The 12,662-nt window shown below is 33.7% G+C and overlaps 3 protein-coding genes across 4 annotated transcripts; 2 read left to right on the forward strand and 1 right to left on the reverse strand.

Moving 5' to 3' along the window:
• Positions 1–69: 69 nt before the first annotated feature.
• On the reverse strand, positions 70–3,084 carry LOC123006886 (very long-chain specific acyl-CoA dehydrogenase, mitochondrial). Its single transcript, XM_044401791.1, has 7 exons — positions 2,644–3,084; positions 2,364–2,571; positions 1,973–2,313; positions 1,028–1,598; positions 620–976; positions 359–571; positions 70–310 (listed from the first exon to the last, which is right to left on the reverse strand). The coding sequence occupies exons 1-7, from the start codon at positions 2,706–2,708 to the stop codon at positions 173–175; spliced, it is 1,893 nt and encodes a 630-aa protein (XP_044257726.1). The 5' UTR covers positions 2,709–3,084; the 3' UTR covers positions 70–172.
• Positions 3,085–4,000: 916 nt separating this feature from the next.
• On the forward strand, positions 4,001–8,512 carry LOC123006884 (sodium/hydrogen exchanger 7). Of its 2 annotated transcripts, XM_044401789.1 has the most exons (13): positions 4,001–4,464; positions 4,514–4,812; positions 4,882–5,171; positions 5,385–5,529; positions 5,597–5,702; positions 5,748–5,950; positions 6,748–6,859; positions 6,907–7,060; positions 7,110–7,158; positions 7,242–7,271; positions 7,405–7,617; positions 7,674–7,769; positions 8,062–8,512. In XM_044401789.1, the coding sequence occupies exons 1-13, from the start codon at positions 4,230–4,232 to the stop codon at positions 8,092–8,094; spliced, it is 1,965 nt and encodes a 654-aa protein (XP_044257724.1). In that variant the 5' UTR covers positions 4,001–4,229; the 3' UTR covers positions 8,095–8,512. The 2 variants fall into 2 exon arrangements, with proteins under 2 accessions (XP_044257724.1, XP_044257725.1); XM_044401790.1 differs by lacking the exon at positions 7,242–7,271 and having other exon boundaries at positions 4,029–4,464.
• A 228-nt stretch (positions 8,513–8,740) lies between these two features.
• LOC123006883 (nucleolar transcription factor 1-like) lies at positions 8,741–12,215 on the forward strand. The gene is made up of 11 exons (XM_044401788.1): positions 8,741–8,879; positions 9,118–9,469; positions 9,705–9,835; positions 9,884–10,036; positions 10,086–10,187; positions 10,235–10,356; positions 10,407–10,833; positions 10,882–11,154; positions 11,293–11,498; positions 11,547–11,766; positions 11,818–12,215. Exons 2-11 carry the CDS (start codon positions 9,130–9,132, stop codon positions 11,905–11,907), a joined length of 2,064 nt encoding a protein of 687 aa, XP_044257723.1. The 5' UTR covers positions 8,741–8,879; positions 9,118–9,129; the 3' UTR covers positions 11,908–12,215.
• The last annotated feature ends 447 nt before the right edge of the window (positions 12,216–12,662 follow it).

The raw sequence follows: 12,662 nt of genomic DNA on the forward strand, positions 1-12,662 counted from the left end.
TTCCTACCCAGACCCCCCCCCCCCCCACACACACACACACACACACGCACACACAAATAAAACTGCTAGTGTGTGTAAAAATTTATTATAAAAAGTTTTTGTACAAGAATTCTGTAAAAAGGGTGTCACATCAGGACATACATAACAATAATATACAAATAAAATAAATAGATTACAAGTTCAAGGGGTTGGTTTGTGCCACTCCCGCGACTTCGCAAATATTTTTCGAAATCTTACTCATCTTTGTGAAACTATCCAAATTTTTACCAGTTGAAATGGCTTTAAGGTTATTATCGATCCTTTCCGAACCCTAAAAACACCAATTATAAAATCATAAAAAAGAAATTAAAATACGCGCCTCTAATATCCAGGCTTCCGTCATTAATTTCTCGTGATTGGCCGTTGGTAGATGCTCCTTAAGTGAATTACTAGCCCTTGACAAGACCACCGCCCCGGTGTAAATATCAATCGCCGAATTGGCCAACCTGTTTAAAATAAATTGTTCATTCACAATATTCTTTCCATACTTAATTAAAACCATTTCCACAGCTTGACCAAAAGCGTCAATTTTCTGCAAAATAGTCATCAAAAGTGGGTCACACAAACCCTAAAAAATTACTTTCGCTAGCAAATTCGCCGAATTGCCCAAATCTTTGTGTACGAAATGATCCATCGCAGGTGGTGAAGCCAAACCTACAGACTTAAAGACCCGTTTTGAGGCCTCTTCAAAAATCAAGCCCAAGTTGGCCGTGGGGTTCTTGAAAGCATTTTGTAATTCTTTGAGGTGGGCACCGGCATATTGAATCCCAGTTAAAGCAACGAAAAGTCGCAAAATATCGTTAGTTCCCTCAAAAATCCTGAAAATCCTCAAATCTCTCAAAACCCGTTCAAGACCCGTTTCTTTCATGAAACCCATGCCACCCATGATCTGAATTGCTTCGTCGCACACATACCACGCCGACTCCGATGCAAAACACTAAATTCGAAAAAAATAGATATTTTACATTTTCAAAACCAGAAATCTCACTTTCGATATGGCGGCTTCAAGATGGTAACTCGTCGATCCTGAATCCATATTCCCCGAAATCATGTACGCCATACTCTCAGTCACGTACTGCAGCATAGCCATTCTGGCAATTTTCTCTTGAATGGCCCCAAAAGAGTCGATTCTTTGCCCGAATTGTTTTCTTTGTGTCGCAAAGTCCACAGCCTTTTTAATACAAGACCGCATGGTCCCGGCCAAAGCAGCCGCCATTCCGAAACGGCCATTGTTCAATATGTTCATTGCCACCTTAAATCCGTTGCCCACACCGCCAAGGACATTTTCAACAGGAACTTTGACATCCTCGTAGTAGACTTCGGCTGTGTTTGAAGCTTTAATACCCATTTTTTTCTCCGGGGGGCCGTTTGTAACACCACCGAAGGATCTTTCGACGATGAAAGCTGTAACTTTATCGACAGTTTTGCCGGTTTTTGGGTCGTTGACGGGAGTTTGGGCAAAAACTGTCATAATTTCAGCTAAACCGCCATTACTTATCCAGATTTTGGAGCCGTTGAGGATGTAGTGTTTGCCATCAGGAGACAAAACAGCGCGAGTTCTAGTAAAAACGAAAAATAAGTCAAAAAAAATTTAATGTGAGTTTCGGAACTGCCTGTATATCTCTTGAACAATTTTTATATATACATTTTGAACTTATTTTTTATTTTTCTAAAAATATATTTTCAAAACGTGATTACTTAATGTTAATGGCCATCCGATGCAGAGGTCACTAAATGTGATAAGAGTGCACGAGTCATTTAAAAACATCGGCTTAAGTTCATGCGTTTTCTAAGATAAATTTAAAACCACACTACGTGTAAACATAAATATTGTAAATATAAACAGCCGCTTAGCTAAAAATATAATCCCTAAGCAAACAAAACACGTGTCAGGTTTTGTCAAAATGATTTAAAAATAGTATTTTTAACTTACTTTATTGAACCAGCATCTGATCCTGATGATGGTTCAGTCAGGCAAAACGCCGCGAATTCCCCTGAAGTGACCCTTGGTAAATACTTAGCTTTCTGTTCAGAGTTCCCCACCAACAAAATCCCCTTAAATCCAATCGACTGATGAGCCCCCAACGTTATTCCAACCCCCAAATCGTTCGCCCCCACAATCTCAACTAATCTAGCATACTGAGTATTAGTTAACCCCAACCCACCCAAATCCTGGGGGACTTGTAGTCCAAAAGCGCCCAATTCCCATAGCCCCTTCAACGAATTTTCATCGACTTTTTCCAAAGCATCATTTTTTGCCGGATCATTTACTTCCTGTCAATGCAATAGTTACATGAGACTTTATTGATTTATTTAAATCTAACCTCAAAAAATTTTGAAACTGGGTCAACAAGCATTTTGAGCGTATCACGTTGTTCTTCGTTTAGGACATTTGGATAAGGGAAAACTTGGCGACCTTCAATTTGCCCCCTGAAGATGTTCATAACAAAAGAAGTGTTTTCACCAGGGGATGAGGAAGGTTTATCCGTGTTTTGAACAGTTTTGCACTGTACCGCCGTGGTTGTAATAAATCTAGAAATTTTTAGTTAGAATCAATTTAAAATAGTTGAAATCGAAAAAAGTGAGGTTAGGAAAGAAACTTACCTTGTAAGGGCTGCATTTTGGACTTTACTTTGATTTTGTACACAAAACTTAGCAATTCGCAACATAATTATAACAAATTAATTACTTAATGCCACAAAAATTCAACTTAAAACTTAATATGGAAGGAAACTTTATCACGGATGTGTTTTATATAATTGAACAGACCCTTGCCCACGATACGAACGGAATGATCGTAAAATTTGGAAATTAATAACTAAAATTTAACGCACTCAACTAGAACTTTGGACTTTGGACTGAAAAGAAATGCAAACAGGTGGACTAAAAATAATTCGACAAATGGACCTGTCAAATTCAGGTTTGGTATCACTGATTTCGTACTCTCCAAAATTCTACAGCCTAAAACACCATAAAAAAATAAAATTTTCGAAATTAGTCATTTTAGCAAATTTCATGCATATTTTCATGAAATATTACACATTCAAAGTCGCGCCGCCTAACATATTCATAATGTTCGACAGTGATAACAATAATTATGTAATTATTTACATAAAAGTCATAGCAACAAAACCTTTTTACCTATTACAATGCATTATGTATCTGAAGTGAATATTCGGGCATAAATGTAAAAATATGTTAAAATCTTGATAAACAAAATCGCTCAATTTAAATAATAAAGAATCACATTTCAGACACTAATAATCACATTAATACATTCATTTTTATTCAGACGATTGCAAATCATGATTTGTTTGTTAAATTTTTTTGGGATATTTTACTGATCATATGTGATGATAATATTTCGAATGCATTGACCGTCATAAAAATTAAAACACTCAAAAGAAAATATGTAGTTAATAAAATTCCAGACAAATTGTATAAAAATGCGATTTATTAATTATTAATAATGGCAATGACTCATTCATTCACGGATTAATCTTGTTTTCTGTAAAATAAAAGAAGAGAACAATTCTACTAATAGTCATTCTCAAAAACTGCAAACTTTTTGCATGTATGTATTAGAAAAAAATATATTTTTAAAATACCTATATCATAGAGTGTTATGTAGTGTTAAAAAATAATATAATGTGGTAAAAAGGTAAATATTATTATTTCTAATTCTAATAACATATTAGATGTTTAAATTAAAATAATTGTAAAATATGTTTTCGCTATTGTTAATATTATCTTTCCAAAAAAAAAACCTTGCGAAAGAGCAAAGTTTCCAAACAGGATGTGAATGAACCGCAACATTTTCGCAAACTGCGGCGTAAATTTTTTGCTGGTAGGACTTTTTCCGAGAACAAAATAAATTAATTATAGTCGGCTTTATTGCAGAACATTTACCGTGGAAATTCCTTTTATCACCTAGGAAGTAAAATATGTAATCATTCGAAATGACGCAAGTCGCGCAAGCTTTTAGCGTAAAACCGAAATTAGGTCGGCAGTCTTGCCACCCAAACGTCGCAAAATTACCTATCTGGCTTATCAAAATAAACAACTTCCAGATCATTCGTCTCGTACTGCCAACATTAATTATCAGTATGATAAATAGATTTAAAAATATTGAAAACGCTTCTGAGTAGAGTAATTTTCATATTTGTATTTATTGGGAGTTTGTGTAAAAAATGTGCAAAAGTGTGGTTGTTCTAGTGTCATTTTTACTGTGTTACGCGGTTTTACACTGTGATGGGGCTGCTTCTGATATCCAGCTCGATGCGAAGGCCCAAACCACCCACCGGATAGATAGCTTAAATTTGTTATCTTATACGTTTCTTCTAATTCTTACTGTACTTACAATATGGTTGTTCAAGCATCGTAGGGTTAGTTTTTTACACGAAACGGGACTTGCTGTCATTTATGGTAAGGTATTACGTCGGTTTATGGCTTGTTGCGAGGTGCCCCCTTTTAGGACTCATCGTTGGGGCGATTATTCGCTACTCAGGGAGTCCTTCACATGTGCTCAACATGCAAGTCTTTGCGAATGACCCTAAATACAACACGAGTTTGCCTCCAGACACCGTGTCTTTGCACTTCCCTGTCCAGGGGCCTTACATAAAAACCAACAAGACGTTTCAGTACACCTTTAGAGGCGAAATCGCCGATCCCGTGGAGAACGAAATCGATTTGAAGGCGACATTCGATCCAGAGATTTTTTTTAATATCATTTTACCACCAATCATTTTCCACGCGGGATATTCCCTAAAGCGGGTAATTTGATTTGTTCGGTTGCTTGTTAGGCTTGGTTCTGGTGTAACGACTAATTGGATGACTTTTCAGAAATATTTCTTTCGTAATTTGGGCGCAATACTAACATTTGCAATAATTGGTACGACGATATCGTCCTTTATTGTAGGAGCATTGATGTATGGCTTTGTTCAACTGATGCCTGCAAAACTAGCCAGCAGTATTACTTTCCTGGATACTCTTTACTTTGGAGCCCTCATTTCTTCTACTGACCCACTCACCATCCTCGCAATCTTTAATGATCTACACGTAGATGTTAATTTGTATGCTTTAGTTTTCGGCGAGAGCGTCCTTAATGACGCTGTGGCAATCGTCCTCAGTGGGTAAGAAAATTATATTGTCTGTTTCTCCACCAGTTGACAACATTGAACATATAATATTTTTTCAGTTACAGAATTACAAGTTTTACAAAAGTATTTTTAACTTTTATGTCCTCACATACTTTCATTTTTATGTATACCATGTGTTTGTTGTTGTTAACGGGTTTATTTACGACTATAATTTTCTTTGTTTACTATTAAATTTCATTGTTTTAGTTCTATTCAAAACTATGGAGAGCGATACCAATCAAGGTCTGGTGGATTTGAAACTAAAGCGTTCTTTAGAGCGGTAGGCGACTTTTTTGGGATTTTTATGCTTTCTCTCTTGATAGGAGCCGTAATGGGATGTGTCACAGCATTGATATCCTTTCCAGTTTTATATTTCTGTTTCAAAAAAACAAAACGCAATTTTCCTTAACATTTTTTACATGACGAAATATACAAGGGTTCGTGATTTTCCACTTCTAGAGTCAGCACTTTTCGTCCTAATGTCATACAGCACATTTCTTATAGCTGAAGCTTCAGAATTAACAGGTAAATATATAAAAAAAAATTATTAAATTTAGAACAAATTTTTAGGAGTTGTTGCTGTGCTATTTTGTGGCATATGCCAAGCCCACTACACTTATAACAACCTCTCGGACGATTCAAGAATTCGAACAAAGCAAATGTTCGAATTATTAAATTTTTTAGCCGAAAATTTTATTTTTTCCTATATTGGAGTTTCAATGTTCACGTTCCCCAAGCATCATTTTGACCCTTTGTTTATTCTCACCGGATTTGTATCCTTTTCTTACAAAATATGATACGAATTGCGTTATTTCATACATATTTTTATTTTAATATGCCAAACCTACATTCAAATTTCTTGAAAAAACTAAAATGCTAAAGCAAAACACCTAAAAGTCATAATAAAGCTTAGTACACCTAAATAAATTTAAACGGTTACAAAACTGTATTGTATTTTGGCACTTACTTGGAAGGTTTACTCAATCTTTTTAGAAGCCCGAGGGGTCAATTTTAAAAATATGGAGCCTTTTTGATTAATTCGGTAATTAAAAGGCAAAAAAAGTACAATTTTAAACAAATATTTAATTTATTCTGCAAGAGATACTGTTCATCTACTTCCTAGAAATAATGGATACTTGAACAAAATTTTGTAAACGATCAATCAAAATATTATAAGAAATGTGAGAAATTGATATACATATTCAGTGTATCCATCTTTTTTGAGCGATTTTTTTTATTTTTTTTTTAAAGGTAAATTTAGTTTCAATTGAGCGGTAAGTAATTAATTTAAACTTTGCTAATTTCTTTGAAATTTTTGAATTTTGGTTTGATTTTTTACTTAAGTCAAATAATACATAAAAAACAAAACTTACAGGTTAAAAGTACAGTGAAAATAGTCCTCAATGTTATATAAACACTTTTCAATTAAAAATTCTTTAAGTTTCTTTTTAAAAAGACATGCAGACAAATTACAAAAGTCAGTTGACAACATATAAAATTTAGTACAAAAATACCTTGGTCCAGTTTAGTTTCGTTTAACATAACTAAACTTTTTCTTAACTTGAATCAGACTTGCGCTGCTATTGGTCGAGCGGCAAACATCTACCCTCTGTCTTTCCTCTTGAATTTAGGGAGAAAACCTAAAATTCCGGCGAATTTCCAACACATGCTTTTTTTTGCCGGTAACAAATCTACTAATTGTGATTTATTATTACTGAAATGAATGTAGGTTTGCGAGGGGCCATGTCTTTTGCTTTAGCAATACGAAATACGGTATCGGAAGCTCGTCAAGCGATGTTAACTACGACTTCACTGATTGTAATAATTACTGTAATAATACAAGGAGGTGCGACGATGAATTTGTTACAATGGTTCCAAATTCCGTAAGTTTTTATCGCTAATTTTATTATTTTCTATTATTATGTAATTTAGGGTCGGTATTGATGAAGAAACCGAGGCTTTATCCCATCAAGGGCATAATGTAAGTGTTTCTTTGATTTTGTTTTGTTTTTGCACTGTCATTTGCATACAATCCCCGATTTTTAACCCATTATTAATTATTAGGTTTACAATTCAATGGAGAGTACATCAGGGGTAGGTATTTATTCATATCTAAATTGGGCAATGATGTTTTTGGATTGTTTTAAGTAACGACAAAAACGACATCATTGCAATCACACATTATTTCATCCAGTAATTACAATAGTATAATATAAAAAATCTTTAGGGCAATACACCAAGGACTGAATGGAGTGAAATTAATGAACCGGATTTGACACGATTGAACGAAAAAGCTTTTCTAGCGCGAATTTGGGGCTCTTTTGATACACGCTATATGAAACCGCTTCTTACACACTCACGGCCAACTCTTCTGGAAACGTTACCAGTCTGTTGCAATCCTATTGCCAGATTACTTACAACAACTGAGCAAATGACTCAGGTACAAATTCACTAAATTCGAAATTTGCGTAAGACTTTGTTTCTCTGTCTTTCTAGGAAGGACAGAATAAACCAAACAGAGATTCAGATTCTGATCTTTGTATAGAAGACAATGATTTTACTAATAGTGATCTAAGGGCAACTTCTCATAGAGTAAGTTCCTTTTATTCAGCACTTTGAAAGTGATAGCTAGGTAGAAAATTATTGTTAAATAAGTTGTTTAGTTTACGTTTTTATCAGTTGGGATTGATTTGAATTTATGTTTGTAAATATGGGTTATTATTTTCCGTTATGCCCGCACTGTAAATAAACCGGCACTAGATTGTAGTAATTTGTTATTTAGCTTTATTGAATCTACTGTTTCTTGTTTTAATTTTTTCATGCGCAGTTGGTTTGTTCTTTCTTATTAATAGCACAATTTAATGAATTTTTCTTTACTTTACAGCCAATCCATTCTATTAGTGGACATCAAGTTTAAGAATTTTTTTAACTGTACTCGATCTTATAAAATGTTGTGAATTAAGTCTAGTCATTGAGTTATTTATTACAAGCTTTAAAATTGTGCACTGTTTGAGTTATACACGCGCTTTTTCGCAGAATGAAACTGTATATCTTTGACCTTGACGCTGAATCTGCTTCCTTCCTTACAGGTATTAAGTTAATATTGTGTTCTAGCAGTATTTTTTAAATTGTGTATTGATAAGAAGGCAGTATTATTAAGAGTAGTATATTTTACGCAAAGTAATCAGATTATTTGCAATAATTGTTTTAATTTTTTAAATAGTAGAAACTACTATACAAATTTGCAATATGTTTTTTGATTGATTTAGAGCTTTATTACATCAGAGTATGCCAATATATTGTATTAAAATGCTAAATATGACGTTTTTAAATCACGTGTCTTTGTTTTATTGCATGCACTTTGCTAAAATATTACCATTATATTATGGCTGTGAAGGATAATTTTTACTGATTGTAAATTGGTACTTAAACTTGTTAACGTACTCATCAATAAATTATTGTCAAAGAGAAAATCGGCGTTTTCTTAATCCTTCAATAGTAAATAAATGAGAATGGTGGAATTTGAAACGTGTTTACCGTGTTAGGGATTTAGAATTTGTTAAGTTTGTCAGTTGGTAGTTTCAAAAATGCACAAACAACTGTGGTGTAGACGCCGCGGGGTGTAAAGAATTGTTGTATAATAAAGACGATTAGAAGAAATATCATTAAAACGATTGAAGACGAAAATCTTAAGATTTAAAGGTTAGTATAACCTCGACATTATTTTTATTGATTGATATTCCTTTGTTACATTTGTGCCAAATGTCAGTTAAATGTTACCCAAACAACTAATAAATTTAAATATTTCGGTTCACATCCTACAGATAAATAATAAAAAAAAAACATATTTTAACCAAAGTAAGTTTTTCGACAACGGACAGTTGAACGGACAAATATTTTTGTTTGCCTTTAACCTAACACTTCATTTTTAATTAACTAGGTCTGAGCGACCATGGGCTCAAAACGCTCGAAGAAGTCGAAACAAGAACAAGAACTGCTCTCAGATAAAAACAATAGTGACACTGACGATGCTCTCGAGCCTGAAATTAGTGGAATTACCGAAAACGGTATAGTTTCAACAATCGCCAAGGCCCCGAAGAGAAAAAAGAAAATCGAAGGTCTAGAAGAAGTGCCAAGGAAAGTCAAAAAAACCAGTGAGAGTGATAGCGAACCCAAAAAAAACAAAAAGCGGAAAGTTAAATTTGAGAGTGTGTCAAGTAGTGAGAGTGAAGAAAAACCTGTTGAAAATCACGAGGGTGACATTCAGAAAAACATCAAAAACGAGCCGGGAGGTATGCAGGCTGTTTTAAATTCAGTGCATTAAATTTAACCAAAAATTAATGGAACAAACTCGTAATTTTAAACAACCCTTCAGTTAGGAGTTAAAATTGGTGCTTGAAACTCATAGTGTGTTTTAAAGGCGAAAAAAATTCAGTAGAGTTTTTTAAAAGAAATTTAATGCAGTGGATTTTAAAACACTTTGTATTATAAAACTGTTTCACATTGATTTTGTCGTTATTTTGGTAGAAAAAAGAAAAGAAGAAATTACCTGGCCAGACGCAGATATTGTTGAATTGATTAACAGAATTGAAAGTAACATTCCAGAAAAAGATGCATTATCTTACAGGTCCCGTGTAGATAAATTAAATTGGAATAACGTTAGTAACCTTTTGTGTAAATTATTTTCCCTCACTGAGTAATTTTAGATTGCTTTCAATAATTACAATCCCGAACAATGTAAAAAAACCTGGCTGCAGGTGCAGAAAAGAATACGGCGGTTTCGGCTGTTGCGTGAACTTATAAACGATGCAAAAGAATGGATTAATACTCCTAAAACAAACCATAAAGTTGCAAGACCCGTAAGGATATTTTTTCTGTAATTTTTTTTTATTGATTTATTATTATTAGCGGAAACATCCTGATATGCCCAGAAGGCCTCTTTCTTCTTATTTATTATTCTACTTAAAGAAAAAAGACCAGATTCTTAGTGAAAATCCGGGTCTTGATGGGGTATTCATTTTTTCTTCTTAAGAGTGGTACTAATTTAGTTGTTTCAGAGTGATCTCAGTAAAATTGTCGGTCAAATTTATAAAAACCTTCCACCTGAAAAGCGGGAAAAATATGAGAAAATGGCAGCTACAAACCGAGAAGAATATGTGGAAAAATTGAAAATATTTTTGTAATAATTTTTGCTTGAAAATTTTGAATTTTTAACATTTTTTTTTTTAGTGAAAATCACCCCGAATTTGTGCCACCACAACGATTGAACCACAAAGAAAAGACAGTTAAAGTGGAAAAAGAAAAGTTACCAAAACCTGAAAAGCCTTCACCTAAAGTCGAAAAAGAGAAGCCGGTGAAAATAGAGAAGGAAAAGGTGCCAAAAGTAGAGAAGGAGAAAACTCCAAAAGTTGTTAAGGAAAAAACAAAAGGAGGAAAACCGGGAAGACCACCTAGACCAGTAGATAAAAGTAATAGACCTCCAAAAAAATGTCAAACTCCTTTCGGGTTATATTACGCATCCGAATTGAAAAATATGGAGGCAGGGACCGACAAACATGCTTTTAAAGAAAAGTGCAAAGCACAGTATAAGCAAATGTCCGACAAGAAGAAGGTGTATTGGATTAATTTAGCTGAAGAAGATTTGATTAGATATCAAGTATGGTGTTTCTGTTTGTCGCAATTTTGTTATTAAATTGATTTTTAGGAGGAAGTCAAAGCGTACAAGTTGAAAAACCCAGATTACAAACCACACAAAGTCAGGTCTATACTCACTAAAAGAGAAAAAGTATCAAAAGAGAGGGCGCAGGGGAAGCCTGCGAAACCTCCAAACTCGGCTTACGCTCTATTTTCTCGGGTTATGCTACAAAGTGAACAAATAAAATCTGTAAATCCAAAAGACCGAATGAATTACATCGCCAACAAATGGAGAACTTGTACAGAAGAAGAGCAAAATTCGTACCGAGACCAAGTTGTCAATGTACATATTTTATATTGTTGTTAATTTAATGGTTTGCAAAATATTTTCAATCAAATTTTAAGTTTCAATTAATTTAAAATAAAAGACAATAAGTTTAATTCACTTTCAGTAAATTGACACTAAATGTTTTAATTTCAGTTGATGGCAAAGTACAAACAAGACTATCAAGCATATGTAGAGACACTACCTGAAGAAGAACAAAGAAAAATTCTAGCTCAAAAAAAACGAAAACGTCGCTCTGGACGTCGCAGCTTTGATATGATAAGAAAGCCGCGAAAACGCAAAAGTGTCAAGAACTCACAACCTAGGAAACTTAAATTTGCCGAACCAGAACAACCCCCAATGTAAGGAAGTATTTGTTCAGCGACAGATGTCTAATTTTACATCTTTAGATCACCTTGTAAATATTTTGCCACCTTATACAAGGGCGAAGATGATCCAACTCAGGCATGGAAATTACTTAGCGTGGAAGAAAAACGTAAATATGAAGAAGAATTAGTAAAGAAAAAACAAGCTTACATTGTCGAATTTGAAAAGTTTTTAAAGAGTCTCAGTAAAGAAGAGTTGGAGGAGTTTTCAAGATCGCGCCAACAACAAGTACAGTCAGATGATGTAAGTATTTAACAATGTTGCCACTTGAGTTGTAGTTGATTTGTTTCACAGGACGAGAGTTCTGAATGTTCGTCTGGTTCTGAGGGAGAAGATGAAGATGATGAAGGTCAAAATGAGGGTCGTGATTCAGAGAGCGACTAAATATTTATATGTGAACTTCTATGTTAAAGCCGTAGGCAACATGACTAAAAAATTGGTTATAAAATAACAATATGAAAGGCATTGATTGATTTGTAGTGTTGTTGTGTGAAAATGTTCAATACTGTGTAGTGGTTTGTGTCAATTTATAAAATTTGTATATAGTGATATTACTTTTTGTAAATACTTAGAAACTAATGTATAACAATCATATGCCTACACAATTTTGATTATTCCAGACCACTTGAAATGTCGCATTGAGTAAAATACTTATTTTTTAATTGTTTATATTAATATATTAATTAATAATATATTAATCAGAGTCGGTAACTCGCACTAGTTATTTTTTTCACTATGTACTGACCACTTCAGTTACTGTTTTTACAATTGAGTATACCTGGTTTTGTAGAGTTTAATAAAACTTAATATTTATAAAAAAAATGTATCAAACTGCACATGCTCATTCGTAACCTTTAAAATTTGGAGCAAGTTTTGCTGAAAAAAAAATACAATTGACTTAATTATAATATAATGCTTCTTAATTTCCTATAAAATAATTAATGTTGGTCAAGTAATATATTTAAATAGAAAAGATTTGTTCACAATTTATTTTTAATAACAATACGACCGATGGATAAATCTAGGTGTGCAATTTTTGCGGCAACATTCATCTGCAGCCCCCCCTGGAAGTTCGTACCGCCTTTTCGTTGACCAAATCCGTATTTTTTCTTTTTGACAGTTACACAACAAATATCGTA

Source organism: Tribolium madens, unplaced genomic scaffold (genome assembly GCF_015345945.1).
Source record: "Tribolium madens isolate multiple individuals breed KSU strain unplaced genomic scaffold, Tmad_KSU_1.1 Scaffold_2;HRSCAF=44;Tcas5.2_LGX, whole genome shotgun sequence".
NCBI classification, from domain to species: domain Eukaryota; kingdom Metazoa; phylum Arthropoda; class Insecta; order Coleoptera; family Tenebrionidae; genus Tribolium; species Tribolium madens.